Raw genomic sequence first — 16,439 nt, 5'->3', positions numbered from 1 at the left:
TTGTAGGGTGGCCATGAGTCAGAATTGACTCGACAGCAATGGGTTTGGTTTTAGTTTTACGTATTTACCTTAAGCAACAAGAAAGGACAGTTCAATGACTCAAGATATTACAGTAAAGATAAAACTTGAAACTAATAAAAAACAAAAATCAATTTTAAAAAGGACAAATAAACTCAAAGATTTTTTGAAAAGATTAATAAGACAGAAAAACACTTCATAGGCTCAACTAAGGGTGAGACAGAGAAGGGGGTTTCAGGTAACAGAAAGGTAGGAAAAGAGAGGGTTGGAGGAGGGACGGGATGTGCAAAAATAGACAAGATTAGAATTGAGAACAAAGCTATAAAAGCAAATGCAGGAAGATTAAAAGAATCATTTTTTAAAAACTGCATGGAACTTTGTTAATAAATTTGAAAACCCTAGGAAAAAATGGATGATTTCTTCAGAAAAGATAAATTATCTACATGATTCAAGAAGTGGAAAATTTTAGTAAAAGACACAAAGATCAGACAGGTTGACAGCTGAGTTTTATCTAATCTGTAATATCAGTATGAAACTGCTAATTTTTTTAAATTGTTAAAATTAAAATTTTAAAAATAAAAGCCAATGGATTTGATGAAGCCAAGTATAATCTGAGTTCCCAAATATGATAGAGATGACTATTAACAAATCTGAATTATGATTGACTGGTTACAGAAACTTTGAACTAATAATTAGCAAACAACAAAATTTAGCAACCTATCAAACAAATGTATATTGAGACCAATCTGGGTTTGTTCCAGGAACATAGGATAGCTCAATATCAGGAAATTAATAAAATTTACTTCATCAATAAATTAAATGTAAAAAAACCATAACCAAAAAAAAAACCAAACCCAGTGCCCTCGAGTTGATTCTGACTCATAGTGACCCTGTAACCATAGGACCACACAAATAGATGTTAAAAAGGCAATTGACAAAATTTCAGCGGTTGTTCCTTATAGAAACAAAGCAAATATGAATAGAAGTGAACTATTCATGAAATATTATTAAATGAAGAGAGCTACATAGAAATGTGCCCCTATTTGTTAAACACCCCCCCCCAAATAAACCCCTAACATGTACAGTAAGTGTATGTACAGAAGTGTTTGGATCTGAGCACCAAGTTGTCAATATGGATTATGTGGACAGATGCTGGAGGGGAAGGCAGGGGTGAGAGGGAATCCAAGCTAAAAGTAAAAAAAAAAAAAATTGTAGCTTTAAAACCATGTATAGTGTCATGGATTGAATTGTGTTCCCCCAAAATATCTGTCAACTGGGCTAGTCCATGGTTTCCAGTATTGTGTGATTGTTCTCCATTTTGCCACCTGATGTGATTTTCCTATGTGTTGTAAATCCTACCTCTATGACGTTAATGAGGGGGGTTTAGTGGCAGTTATGTTAATAAGGCAGGACTCAATCTACATAATTAGGTTGTTTCCTAAACCAATCTCTTTTAAGGTACAAAAGATAGAAGTGGGCAGAGAGACGGGGGGACCTCATACCACTAAGAAAGTGCCAGGAGAGGAGTGCATCCTTTGGATCTGGGATCCCTGCACAGAGAAGTTCCTAGACCAAGGGAAGACTGATGACAAGCACCTTCCTCCAGAGCCGACAAAGAAAGATTTCCCCTGGAGCTGGCACCCTGAGCTTGGACTTCTAGCCTCCTAAACTGTAAGATAATACACTTGTTTGTTAAAGCCATCTACTTGTGGTATTTCTGTTATAGCAGCACTAGATAACTAAGAAAGACAGTATATTAATTACCTAAAAAATTATATATTTTATGTGTTTAATTTTTAAAAGACTGCATACAGTGAGTGGCCATCTAAGATACTCTACTAGTCTCACCCCATCAGGAGCAAGGGAGAATGAAGAAAATCATAGAAACAAGGGGAAGATTAGTCCAAAGGACTAATGGACCACAACTACCACAGCCTCCACCAGACTGAGTCCAGCAGAACTAGATGGTATCTGGCTACCACCACTGACTGCTCCAACAGTGATCACAATAGAAGGTCCCAGACAGAGCTGGAGAAAAATGTAGAATAAAATTCTAACTCACAAAATAAGACCAGACTTACAGGTGTGACAGAGACTGGAGAAACCACAAGAGTATGGTCCCCAGGCACCCTTTTAGCTCAGTAAGAAGTCACTGCTGAGGTTCACCCTTCATCCAAAAACCAGGCAGGTCCACAAAACAAAACAAGAGTAAAGGGGCACACCAGCCCAGAGGCAAGGACTAGAAGGCAGGAGGGGACAGGAAAGCTAGTAATAGGGAACCCAAGGTCGAGAAGGGAGAGTGTTGACATGTCATAGGGTTGGTAACCAATGTCACAAAACATTATGTGTATTGTTTAATGAGAAGCTAGTTTGTTCTGTAAACCTTCACCTAAAGTACAATAATAAATAAAATAAGAAGAATGCACACAATATTAAAACTACCGAGAAAATATGTATTTCTTTCATTTTGAACTCCACAACCATTGCTTGCTTTCCTGGTACCTAGGTTTCAGGGTAATGCATTTTGTTGGTGTCTTAGGCTGGGTTCTCTAGAGCAGCAAAACCACAGTAAAGTGTATATATAGAGAGATTTATATGAAGGAACAGCTCATGTGATTGTAGAGGCTGGAACATCCCAAGTCCATGGCTCGAGATAGAGCCTTCTCCTGATTCACACAGCTGCAGGGGCTGGGGAACCCAAGATCGGCAGGTTGGAGAGCAGGGCTCTTGTTCCCAGGCTATGAAGATTGATGAATCCCAAGATCAACAGGCAAGACCACAAGGCTTCTCATGATTCACATAGCTGCACGAGCTGGTGAACTCAAGATTGGTAGGTAAGCTGCTAGCTCAAGTCCCAAGAACCAGAGGTCAGGTGAACAAAAGGCAGCTGCAGGATCCACGGGAGGCAAAAGCTAGAAAATCCACTTATATTCAGATGCAGGCCACACGCCCAAGGAAACTCCCTTTCAACTGACTGGTTACTCACAACAGATACCATCATGGGAGTGATCGCATATAAACACCCAGAATTATGGCCCAGCCAAGATAACACATAATCCTAACCATCACAGTTCACCCCTTGTCAACTTGGCACCCATACACATCTCCCCAAACCATACATAACTCTGAACAAAGACAATTACAAAGTCATACTTGTGCCTAACATGATACAACTAACACGCAAACAACCAAAAACGCACTAGCCACGTTTACATATTTCATAAGTGAAGAAAACAAAAATATTTGATGCACACATACAAAGCAGAAATACTCATAACAATTACAGTCCTCATTTCTGCAACTGGTCACATGGACGTAACTGGTATTTAGAACTACCTTCTTCCACCACCCATTCCGTATTCCCTTCGCCCTCAGCAAGCAACTCAGCTGGTCGTCATTCTTTGCCTGGTAGGGTGGCCCAAACCTTCATTCCTGAAGGGTCTGGGTCATTAATAATCATGTCGGAATTGGGTTGCTGTATTTTGCACTGACTTCACAGGGCATGGTAGTACTAAGAGACATCCTAAGAGATCTCCTGCATTCCAGACATACTCTACTTTACCTCCATTATGTAATATCAATCCGATTTCCTCTCGGTAATCAGTATCAATCACACTAGCCAGTATGGTAACGCCCTTCAGGTACTGGTGAAAGGTTAGGCTCTGGGTGAACACATGTATGATATCTTTCTACAGTCTGTCACAATAAGAAGTATAAGGAAGCTGGTTGGTTGGTCCTACTTCCACTAGACAAACTGGTGAAAGAAAGAGATGCACTCAGGGCTTCAGAGTCAAAGCTAAAGTGCAACATAAACGACCTCAAAGTTTCCACTTGTGCTTTGAAAGAAAGCCTTATTTCTTGTAGTAACAGAGCTGATATTGTCGAAAACTAAACCCAGAGTCTTACTGTAAGAGTGACTGATTAGGTCAGCTCAATTACCAACTGCAAGAGATGAGGTTAAAGTGAGTGCATTGATTGGGAAGAAATGGGAACCTAAAACTCAGGATGGGGACCTCATACCACCAAGAAACACGAGCCAGGAAAATAACACGTCCTTTGAACCCAGGGTCCCTGTGCTGAGAAGCTCCTGACCAGGGGAAGACTGATGACAAGGACCTTCCTCCAGAGCTGGCTGAGAGAGAAAGCCTTCTCCTAGAGCTGATGCCCTGAATTTGGACTTGTAGCCTACTAAACTGAGATGAGAGTAAATTTCTCGTTGTTAAAGCCATCCACTTGTGGTATTTCTATTATAGCAGAACTAGATGACAGAGACAGTTGGAAACTTTGGCTCTACACCTTAAATGAAATGTGACTTGGAGTTCTGGAGATCAGAACTAAGGCACACCCACCCACCATCCCACCCAGAGCCAGACTCCTGGCTGGCCAAGTTCCATGTCCTATGTCTGAGAGCGATGCTTTAGAGTGGTGAAGGAGCAGGGTGAATAGAAGACAATCCTTTGTTTCCCTGGTACCATTTGCATCTTGCATGCTTACTGTGGCTCTGATGGTTTTAATGGTGCCCCCATCCCGGGTGTTCACTCAGGACCTAGGACATCCTTCTGAACAGCACCTTTTACACTGCATCACAATTTCTTGTGGACCACCTGTGCTCACCCTGGAATCCATGCTGTTTGAGGGCCAGAACCTTTTCTCATGAATTTCTCAAGTCCCAGTTTCTAACAACACAGGGCCTGGTGCACAGTGCATGCTGTAAATATTTGTCAAATGAAAAAGATACATTCAAAAGGTAAGAAGTCTGGTCTCTGAAAACTGTTCTTTTCAGTGGTATTTTGCTATAGTTTCCTAAGCAAATTTCACTTTGGAACTGTCTAACCTTGTTGCAGATAAACCAATGGGGTAAAAGAAATGTTGATAAAGGCGACCACCACTTTGGTCTGTTCCTTGGCAGCAGGGGCCTCTATCACTCTCAAACCTAAAACAAGCCAGTTGCCGAGGAGTCGCTTCCAACTCATGGCGACCCCATGTGTGCATAGTAGAACTGCCCATAGGGTTTTCATGGATGTGACCTCTCAGAAGTATATAACTAGGTCTTTCTTCCGAAGCACCTCCGGGTGGGTCCAAACCACCAATCTTTTGCACAGAAGCCTAGCACTTAACAATTTGTGCCAGCCAAAACCCTGGTATAGCTCAGAAACAGCTGAGTCAGATGGAAAACAATGTGGAAAGAGTGCTTTGCTGAGAGCCTTCTGTACCAGATGCTTACGATCTCATTTAGTTCCTGGAGCAGCCTGAGGGAAGTGTCTGTTCAGGGCAGAGCTGGGATTGGAACCCAGGGTGCCTCTCCAAAAGTCTCTGTGCCTCATCATAGAGCCTTGCCGAGAAGAAGGATCAAAGACTGCTGGAGATCTTCACTCCTTCCACCAAAGTAATCCACACACAATCTTACAAAATCCAAGTGGGACTCTTTCAACCATTCCAGTTTCCCGGATGTAATTTGCATCTCCCTCAATTTATCTAAATCCTCTCAAAATCTTTATATGTCTTCTCTGCTACACTTCTCAGAGATAAAATGTCTATAAAATTAATATACTCAGTGTGAATTTACACTTTCCATTATTTACCGAAAATTTACCTCTCTCCATCTTAAAGAAATGCCTTCTTCCTGCAGTGTGGTCTCCAATTTCCAATTAGGTTCTGCTCCAGGACTCCACTTGGATCATCTACACACCTCCCCCAAGATACTATAAGTGGGGCCCAGTTCCCAAGCTCGCCTAAGGAAACACAGCCAAGGAGCACAGACTGAAAATTCTGTACGTGTCCTAGGTTCATTCCCTCTCTTTAAGGTTCCTGATAATACATTTCAAAGACTTTCTACATAGCTCAGTAGCCACCATTTCTATTTTGGCCACATAGTAAAAGAGTGATCATTTAAAGGAATTTTAAAAAGTTACTTATTACACACCAACTATAGTGTCGCTATGAGTTGGAATCGACCCAACGGCACTGGGTGTTTGTGGGTATGAGCGAGGGACTACTACGCTCACTGCACAGATGAGGAGCCCACAGCTTCAGAGAGGGTGTATGTCCAGGGTCACATACGAGTAGACATGGGGCTTTCTTGCTACAGAGTCCAAGTCCCTTACTCTTGGCCCCACTAACTCCCCAAACGTTAAATGACTACAAGTCCCTTTAAAACCATTTACAGCTTCAAAGCATGGATGTGCAGTTAATCAGTTAAGGCTAGAACATCTCGTGCACATTTCCTAACTTCTACATCTCACCCACCTGCTGCAGAAGTTACCGAGCAGGAATTTCCCTGTGAGAATGCAAAAGATCTATTTTTACTCTCTAACTTCTGTTTTTCAATCTTTTCCTCCCATGTATCCTTGCACGGTGATTCAGCAAGTGGCCCCACTGATTTCATTTCTCATTTTCCTGTTGATCATATTTTCCCCACTCTTTTTTTGTACCTGTTATGATTATGCTGGCTGCCATGAGAACCACCCCACCCATGCCTAATGGATCAAACAGGAGACAAGTTCACTTTTTGCCTATATAAATGTAGCCTTGCCTACATACATGTAGCCTTGCCTACATAAATGTAGTCTGCAAAATATTCCTGATCCATGAGTGGCTTCATTCCAAGCGGTAATTCAGACAAAGGTCCTTTCACCTGGTGGCTCTACAGCTTCAGCATGCAGCTCCAAGGTCTGTAACATCACAGAGGGGAAGAGCATGGAGCCTTATTGTGGCCACCTAGAGAGTGTTATCCACCACCATCCCAGGCTCTGGAATCCAGGCACGAGGCCCCCATTTCAAAGCAAGGTGCTGGGCAAAGAGGCGTAGCATATGCCCAGGAGAACAGAGACAGGTGAGCTGGGTTCGTAAACAACCTCCTCAGGGCCTGTCACAAGATACTTCTCAAATCTATTTGGGTTTCCACAGTCCCGTTTGGCCCAGGTTCTGTACTTACCCTAAACTTTTAATAACATGTTTTCTTAAGTGGTCTCCACTATACTTAGGGCTTTTTTGTTTTGTTCTATTGCTGAGTCTTCCCCTAGTACCCAAGCCCTGTCATAGTCATCTTATTTAGCCTCTTCCTTTCCCATCTGGGAAACCCTGGTGACGTAGTGGTTAAGTGCTATGGCTGCTAACCAAAAGGTCAGAAGTTTGAATCTACCAGGTGCTCCCTGGAAACTCTATGGGGCAGTTCTACTCTGTCCCATAGGGTTGCTATGAGTTGGAATCGACTCATTGACAATGGGTTTGGTTTGGTTTGGTTTTTCCCATCTGATTATTTACCCACAAAACCCCTGATAATGCTCATGTTGATTTCATATGGCCAGATGCAGAAGGCCCCTGAAGAGAGGGACAGCCTATGTCCCCCTATCTCCACCCTGACCACCAGGGCAGACAGGAAGTGCAGACAGTGGGTAAGACCTTCGGCACTGGTGAGAGACTGTATGAGAAGCCCAGCTCCACAATTTACTAGCTGTGTCATCATGGGAAAGTTAACTTCTCTGTGCCTCACCTTCCTCATCTCTAAATGGAGGTTCACAGCAGCACTTACCTTGTAGTGTTATTATGAGGACTGATGGGCACTCAGCATGGGGTCTGGCATTTAGTGAGTGCTGAAGAGACATGGCTTGTAATTTTTAACAGTTGGTCTGACCAGCTTGTATCATATCCTACTCTTGCTGCTCTAAGTGTGCTCCTTCCATGATTCCTAATCAAACAGACCAGCCTACCCTATGTAACTTAACCTGTGACTCAGTTTCCTCACATTTAAACACGGATGGTAATAGTACCCACCTTATGGAATTGTTATGAGGATTATACAGGTTGAAAAGTGCTTAGAGCAGTATCTGGCACATAGTGAGTGACATACAAGAACTTGTTAAACAAATAAAGGCGTACGAGGAGCTGGCTTCCTTGTAAATTCCTAATAGATTTTTGTGTGAGTCTCTAACTATCAGGCAGTGGGCAGGGAGTAGAAGCCCACTTGCTGGAGAGTTCCTAGAAGCTCACCCTTCCATCCAGGACAGACATCCCCTTATGATGCATCCCAAACATGCTTCAGTGTCTCAAGGGTAAGGAATATATGCCCTCGTGAAGCTGCCCAATCCACTCATTCGCTATTTTGGATGTTAGGAATGCTAGACTCCTTGTAAACACTCTTCGTTGGTGCCAATTCCCATACCCTTTTTTGTTTTTTTTTTTTTAATAAAAAGCTATGTCTGCATCTACGTATTCATTCATTCCTTCAACAAAAATTGAGTACTCACCATGCTTAACCAGGACCAGCACATCCAAGGTCGAGGCACAATGGCAAATGAATTAGCTTATTTTGGATGACAATAGGTGCTAGGAATGACCAGAGGGAAGGTGACTTTAGATTTATGGAGATAGTGACATGGGAACCAATTGGGGGGTTGGGAAGGAGACTAGAACAGAAGCTGGGAATCCAGTTAGGCAAAATGGTGCAGTAGCCCAGCATTTGGGGATGTCTTCTTGCTTAAAGTTGGTAGCAATGACAATGATTTAAGAAGTGGAAGGATTTGTGATTCTGAGCTTTTTAATAAAAGGGATATATACCTAAGGGTGGCCAGATTTCCATACTTCTGTGATGATTCATTATGGAATTCACAAATAAAGGGGACGGGTGGAAGCCCTTCTAAGGGTGGCCAGATTTCCATACTTCTGTGATGATTCATTATGGAATTCACAAATAAGGGGGATGGGTGGAAGCCCTTCATACCATGTGTTATTCTAGGCAGAGCATCGTCTTTACATTATATTTAGGATGTCATTTTTCCCCAGAGATAATATGGTACTTCCTCTAGCCAATCAAATTCTACCTTATGATCTTTTGTTGTCATTTTTCTTCTCCATGGATTGCATTCTTCTAGCAAGCATGGAGGTGTCAGATCTCCCTTTCCCATGGGACCCAGCATTTGTTACACACTTGTTATACAAGTCTGTATACATGACTGAACTGAGTCCAGGGTCCAGCTACAGTTCTTGGCAATGGTAACAACTGCAAATATCAAATTCTAGACACTTTCACTAAGAAGGCCCCAAGGAAGGATGCTCAGTCTAGGGCAGTACACCTTCAGTTGCTGCGGGGCTGTCTGGGGCAAAAATGGCTGCCATTGCCTCCTTCCCTGCCTTTGCTCAATGCTCCCTTGCCTGACTAATTTTTATTTGTTCTTCACGATGGAGCTTAGGGCCACCGCCTCCAGAAGTGCCTCCTGTTCCCCAAAGCAGCTGGATTAGGTGGCCCACCTCTGGAATCTCAAATAAACCCATGTTTATCCTGATCACAGCATTTATCAGAGCCTCATCTCTTTCTCTTCACTTTTTCTCTTCTGCTGGACCCCAGGGGACATGTCTCATCTATCGTTTCATCTCAGCAGGGTTCAATGCGCTTGCTGAATTAATACATGGTACATCTAATACATCGCTGGTGGGAGTATAAATTAGAAAATTGGCAGCATCTACTAAAGCAGTGGTGCTCAATTGGGGGTGATTTTTCCCTCAGGGGATCTTTGGCAATGTCTGGAGACTAGATGCTACTGGCGTCTTGTTGAGTGGAAGCTGCTAAACACCCTACAATGCACAGGACTGGAAAGGCCCCCCACAACACAAAATTACGGATGCAAAATGTCAATGGTGCTGGGGTTGAAAAACACTGTGCTGAAGCTAAACGTACACCTCATCTATGGCCCTGAAATCCCACAGCTGGGCATACAGGCCCAGGAAAAATGACGCCTACGTCCATCAAAAAAACATACCATGCTTGTAGCAGCTTTATTCATAAAAGTTCCAACACTAAAACAACCCAAAAGCCCACTGATAGGATAATAAATGAACTGCAGTATATTTATACAGTGAAATATATCACACACACAAAAAAAAGGACTGCTACGTGTAATAATATGGATGTACCTTACAGACATAATGATGAACTAAACAGCAAGACCAAAATAACAGGCAAAATTTATCTATGGTGATGGAAGTCAGAAAAGTGGTTACCTCTGGGGATACCCACAAAAACCCACTGCCATCGAGTTGCTCCTGGAGATAAAAAAAAAAAAAAAGGTTTTTTTTGTTTTTTGTACTAATTGGGAAGAGACAGAAGGGAACCTTACGAGGTGCCAGAAATGTTGATCTGCTTGGTAGTTACATCAGTGTACCACCCAAGTAAAACTGACTGTGTTGTACACTTACGATCTGTGCACTATATGTATGCTACACCGTAACACATTTTTTTAAATGGTATGCTCTTTTAAAGAGCCTCCTTTCCAACAGGAATCCTGCATTGGTTTGCTGCCTCATAAGCGAGAAGCTATTTAATGGACTCTCAGGCATAACGTTGATAGGAGTGTAAGTAGGTACGTTTCTTGAAGACTATTACGCAACAGACATCAAAAGCCTTAAAAACATGCAAAATCCTTAACTCAGTGCTGTTTTGATAATTTTATTCTAAGGAGAATATTAAGGATATGCACACAAACTTAGCTTCAAGAACATTTATCACAGCTTTGATTTAACAGCAAAAAAAAAATTGGAAAGGGATAATAAACTCAATGTCCACCCAAAGGGGACTAGAGAATATTGTGAAGTCATTAAAATGACTTTTTTAAAAGTTTCAGTGGAAAGTGTTCACTACGAATCAATTAAAATAAAAAAGCAGGTCACCCACCAATATGTAATCTATGATCTATGAAGGACATATCAATATGTGAACTGTATCTCTACGTAATGGGATATTACGGAATTTTTTAACTTTTGTTTTGTTCTCTAAAATAAACATATAACCAAAACCCACTGCTGTTCGGTTGACCCCGACTCAATAGCGATCCTATAGGATAGAGCAGAACTGCCCCATAGGGTTTCCAAGGAGCGGCCGGTGGATTTGAACTGCTGACCTTTTGGTTAACAGCGACAGCTCTTAACCACTGAGCCACCGAGATTCCAAAACAAACATATATTACCTATTAATAAAGATGCACAATCAAAGTTGTTAAAAATAAAGGTGAGTTTTAATCTGTAGAACTGGGTCCTGTACTCTCTCCAAGGCTGGCCTCCTGCTGCAGAACAGTTCCTAAATTCCCACTCCAAGGGCCCAGGGGTGGCAGAGATTATTAAATAAGGAGTAGATCAAAGTCTCGGTTCTTCTGTCCCACATTCTGATTGTGGGGTTGTCTACACAAATCCACATATGTGTCAAAACTCACAGAACTTTACACTTCCCCCCCTAAAAAAAAGTTAAACGCATTTCTACGCATAAATACAAAACTAAATATTTTTGACTAAAAATAATTCTAGGTTCAGTAAGAAAAGGCACTACCTTTCCCAAATTATCTAGTCTGACTAGGCTGATGGTGATCGCTTAGCCAGGTAACCTGTGAGTGAAGAGATAGGTCTATCTTTCTCTGTGAAGTGCAGGTAACTTCTATCTCATGGAGTAATTGTGAAGATTAAGTGTTACAGCACATGACAAAGCAACATACAAATGACAACTGTTGGTTACTGTCATCGTGAACTCAAGTTTCACCTACCACACGCACGGATTCCTGGGAAAATAACAAAACGTCTCTTCTAGGATGCTCCCTTCTCTGAATTTTATATGGTTGTGGTACATAACTTTGCACTTGATTATTTTGTAGCACTGCGTAAGATTTATCTTGGGTCTCTCCAGGGCTCCAGGAACTCACCAGTTTTTCCTGCAGCCACAGAACCTAGTATAGAGCTAAAGCGAGTTTTTTTTTTTTTCCCCCAGTTGCTGTCCAATCAACTCCAACTCATGGCGATTCCACGTGTGTCAGAGCAGAATCATACTCCACAGGGTTTTCAATGGCTGATTTTTCATAAGTAGATCACCAGGCCTCTCCTCTGAGGTACCTCCAATCTTTCGGTTAGCATCCAAGCCCATACAATTGGCACAATAGAGAGGGATCCATGTATTTTAACTTGCAAACCCAGCAGAGGACCTCAGTTTAATTCTGTTCTTAAAAGAAGTATTTTTCTCTTCTTACTTCCTCAGCAAAAAAAACTTCAACTTGGTAAACCCACAACAAAGCCTAAAGTTAAAATATCTGACAATGTTAATTTTCAACACCATATGTTCCTCTCCAGCTTCCCAAGGTCATAACTCCCTACTGAATGGTTACAGAGGCCGCAGACATGGGTAAATGAAAAACTGTTTCATGAAGTTCATATCTCTAATATAAAGAGAGAACAGCTCAGAACCCAGCCAGCCACTACAAAAACTGACAAAGCCACGCAGATGCCAGCCCTTGTGCATCTGTGACTCTCTTTTTCCTTTGCCTCCTCAGAGGAAACGAATCACAAGACTGCTCAGAATAAGAAGCCAAAAGGGCAGAGCCCAAAAGCAGCTAGGCCTTAGTTGCACACTGTTGCCAAAGCGTGAGCTTGCATACAGTGTTGCTATCCATGGCAGCACCCAGAGACAACAGCTTGCCTGGCTATTTTAGGGGGCTGTGCTACCAGTTCGTTAAGAGAAGATTCTGGACCTTGAGCTCCCCGTTATCATCTTCTGTCCCCACACTAACCCTCCATCCACACAGGGGCTAAAAGCTGGCCAGCCAGCCCTGCTAGCACAACTGGATCACAGTCTTTGTAGTTAAATAATCCAGAGGGAACCAACACCTCCAAGCACAGCCAGAACCTGAGAAAGAAGGGAGAGAAGAGGGATATGTGGGGGAATGGGAGAGAGGAGAAATGGATATGTAGTGATATGGACATATATATGGAGTGAGGACCCCCTCCATCCGTAATTGCTGGCTGGAGTTCAGGAGGAGCTGGCCCAGGAAGCTAATTCTACTGAAAAACAGAAGGCAGGGGCTGGGAAGACCTGCACAGGTATGGCCTTCCACGTGACTGGGATTCTCCACCCTCACTACAGAAAGGCTGCTATGAGGGCTGGCACTCAGGATCCAGGGCCTCCTCCTTCCTCCCTCCCTCCCTCCCCTCTCTGCTGGGCGTCCTACTGGGGCCATATGGCAGTGCTGACTGCAGATCAAAAACACCCTTGCTCAGTGTCTACCACCACCCCACCCATGCACAGGGACTCTTCAAAAGGGTTTTTAGGCCATCAGAGGGCTCAATGACAGCAGTTTAACCTATTTCTGATAAAACAAATCCTACTCAGCCCAACCAAACACAGGCAACATATATTTACATACGAAACACTGTTACATACATACATGAATACACGTTTCTTTTTAAAGTGGAAAGCAGGCAGAGATCCTGTTCTATGTATTAATACAGACATCTCTGCTTTCCTCATCTGATTCTAGCAACAGCCATTTTAACAAGTCTTCTCTCATGCAGGCTGGTTGCAAATGGAAATGCCTCCTCTTGCTCTCTCCCCACTTGGCCCTAACCACAGTGAGATTTGCTAAGAAAATGGGGACAGAGATGGATGTGACCCAGGCTGCATCCTGGCACAGGGAGAGCCCGTTCCGGCTAGAAGTTTGTTAGAGACTGCACTTAGATAAACTCAGCACGCTGAGCCACGAGAGTGCTCACCATCAGAATGGCTAGGGTGCAGCTCTCCGCCTCTTTGTAAGCACATCCTTCGCTCCACATTGCTAGGCCCCAGGAAGTCCTCTTACCGACACTCCGCTTCTGCATCTATTTTCAGCCTATAAATCATACTCTTATTTCAGGGCCATTTGAATTCATGCTTAACAAGCCACTAACCTCACCTCCCCAGCCCCGCCCTCAATTTCTCTTGGGGAGAGGGTGGTGCAAAGAGGAAGGGAAATGCTAAATTAGATCTGGATTTAAAAAGCAAGCTCCCACAGAGAAGAGGAAATCAGGATTGGGCACAAATACCATCAAGAAGCCCCTTGTTTTTGTGGTTCAAGTGCTTGGCTGTGATTCTTAAGTCTCAGTGTGGACTTGGTGAGCTTCCAAAAGAAGGCAAATTTGAACCTAGCACTGAAAGACATACAATATTGCTCTTCAAAACTAGAAGTGCTGCAGTGGCTGGATTAAACAGCTCTGCAGCAGAATTTCTTCCACCTGCAGGCTAATATATACAATGTTGCTTTCATTCATTTCAGCATGCCCCCTCTCCTCACACCATCACTTGTCTGCTTCTTACAACCAGGTTTCATCTAATGCAATTCCCCTATTGCTCCCTGAAATACAGGGGGGCTTGCTGCATTCTTCCAGGTGGACTCGAAGCATGTATCTCAAGTGTTCCAAGATAGAAAACTAGATCACAGACACGCATAGCATTAAGTTTGCCAAAACCAGGCCTCTGGGCTGGCACTATCCATAAATAGCTGTCCAGGGCAGGAAATCTTTGACATTCTGAAAAATGTAGGGCAGTATTAAAGGATTATACAGAGTGACATGATTTTAAAAATTCCTGAACTCTTAACTAAAGCCTCGATGCAAACGTGCTTTTAAACTGACCCACCCCCAAAGCACTGCAAACTAAAGTGGGCTTTGCAAGGCCAGATGCAGCTAAGGGTATGGACACTGCAGCCTGCCTGAGGTCTAACCACTCCCTGTTGAGAGTCCAGCCTTGAAACAAGCCCAGTGCAACCCACCGGGTGCAGCATGAACTCCAGAGCCAAGTCTGGGCCGTAGTCAGAGGCCCTTTGGGCATGCCCTCCTGCGGGCCCTGTTGCTAACTGGTGGAACAATAAACTGAGAGCTACGGGAGAAGCCGCATCAGGCAGGTGGCTGGAGGCCACTCCCTGGCCCTCATCAGCACTGGTTGCGCACACTTCCACCAGATGATATGGTGTGGGGAGCCTGCCTGGGAAGAAAGACGGAAAGGCTGTGACAAAGAACAAAGCATTAGAGGAGGCTGGGCTCCTCCTCTCACGGAGGGCAGTGATATGTTAACGTCAAACCCAACTCCAAGAAAAAAAAGGAGGCAGTAAACAGGACCTTCAGCGGCCTGCCGGACTGCGACTCCCGTGATCTTCTCCAAATACCAGGGCATATAATGATGGCAATAATAATATGCAAAACACACCCGAAAGTACCACCTGCAGGAAGAGCATACATCCTAATGCTACTAAGCCGGTCCCTTCACTCTTCCCCTTAGTTCTTAACAAGAGATCCCGAATCCAATGGACATAGAAAGTTTCTCAGTTTAACTGGAGAAAACGAAGCCAAGCAAAGACACCGCGGGTGGCCTCTCGGATGATCACTGGATCATGCTGTAGCCTCTCCACGCCCCACCCCAGCACCTGGTAGGCCTGCTCCGGGCCGTCAGTGCTAAACGACCTCCCCTCAAAGCCAAGCCAAGCTTTCAGAACCTCAGGCGTGGGAAAGCCAAACTTTACCTCACAAGAGTGACCTCCCAGGTGTGACTAGCTTCTAGTGCAGGACACAGGGTGCAGCCCAGAAGCGACTGAAGCCCTTTTCATTGGCGCCGCCTTACCCCTCCTCCCAACAAGGAATTCGGACCCCCCACTCTCTGGCAGGTTCAGTCTCTCACTTTACATCCTCGTTTCCGCAGCCTCATATATGCCCTGAACCGCACAGCTGCCCACACGCCAAGTCAGCCAGCGGAACATCCGCAATTCCGCGTTCCCCAGAAGTGCCGAACCAGCAGCCCAGCCCGGGGTCCCCGCGCGCGCTTACCGCCGCTCTCCTTGCAGCGCGGGGTCGGGGGGTCCTGCAGCACCGGGCTCCAGCCCCCGCCGTCCTCGTCGTCCTGCAGCTCCGCCTCCGGGGCCCGGGGAGGCGGCGGGCGCTGCGCCGCGGCCGAGGCTGGCGCGGGGCCGGTCGGCTCGTCCTCGTCGTCCGAGGAGGCGGCTGAGGAGGAGCGCGAGTCGGCGGAGGTGCTATAGAAGGGATTCCCGCTGCTGTCCGGGCCCGACTCGCCGAACACGTCGTCGGAGATCTGCAGGCTCTCGTAGCGGGAGCGCGCCGCCTCCAGCAGCGCCAGAGCCTTCCGCCGCGGGCCGCCGCCGCCCTCCGCCATCATCACCGCCGCGGCCGCCGCTGCCGCCGGCCCGAGCTCGGCCGCGCGCAGCCCTTCGGCGCCGGCAGCCCCGGCGCCCCGGCCTGCGCCCCGCACCGCCCCCCACCAGCGCAGCCCGCAGCACAGCGGCCGCCTCCGCCCCGGCCCCGGCCGGCCCGCCGTCTTGCCGCTCTTGCCCAGCGCCCGGCCGGGACCGCGGCCCTCCAAGCTGTGGGCCCCCGGGCCGCGGGCGCACCAGCCGCCGCAGACGCGCGCCCCGCGAGCCGAACGGAGAGCCGGGGCCGCTGCGGCCGGGCGCAGGGCTGGGCCGCCGCCGATACCGCCTCTGCGCGCCCCGCGCCACCCGCACCGCCGGCCCAGCCCGCGCCCACCCTCCGAGCGGCGCTTTCCTGCTGCGCCCGCGGAGCCCGCCGACCTTCCCAAAGCCGGAGCGGCGAGAGGAGACTCCGCCTCGCCTTCAGGGGCCCTGGCCAATCGG

At 45.6% G+C, this 16,439-nt stretch overlaps 1 protein-coding gene across 1 annotated transcript in view; it reads right to left on the bottom strand.

Moving 5' to 3' along the window:
- Positions 1 to 15,991, bottom strand: part of PGBD5 (piggyBac transposable element derived 5) — a 145,605-nt gene extending 129,614 nt beyond the window's left edge. The window contains exon 1 of the mRNA XM_049868656.1: positions 15,619 to 15,991. Coding sequence (XP_049724613.1) covers positions 15,619 to 15,964 — 346 coding nt within the window. The 5' untranslated portion in view covers positions 15,965 to 15,991. The remainder of the gene's footprint in view (positions 1 to 15,618) is intronic.
- Positions 15,992 to 16,439: the final 448 nt, after the last annotated feature.

The sequence above is a fragment of the Elephas maximus genome, chromosome 24 (genome assembly GCF_024166365.1).
Source record: "Elephas maximus indicus isolate mEleMax1 chromosome 24, mEleMax1 primary haplotype, whole genome shotgun sequence".
NCBI lineage: Eukaryota > Metazoa > Chordata > Mammalia > Proboscidea > Elephantidae > Elephas > Elephas maximus.
Note: the sequence above shows the minus strand (reverse complement) of the source record. Positions and strands in the feature narration are given on the sequence as shown.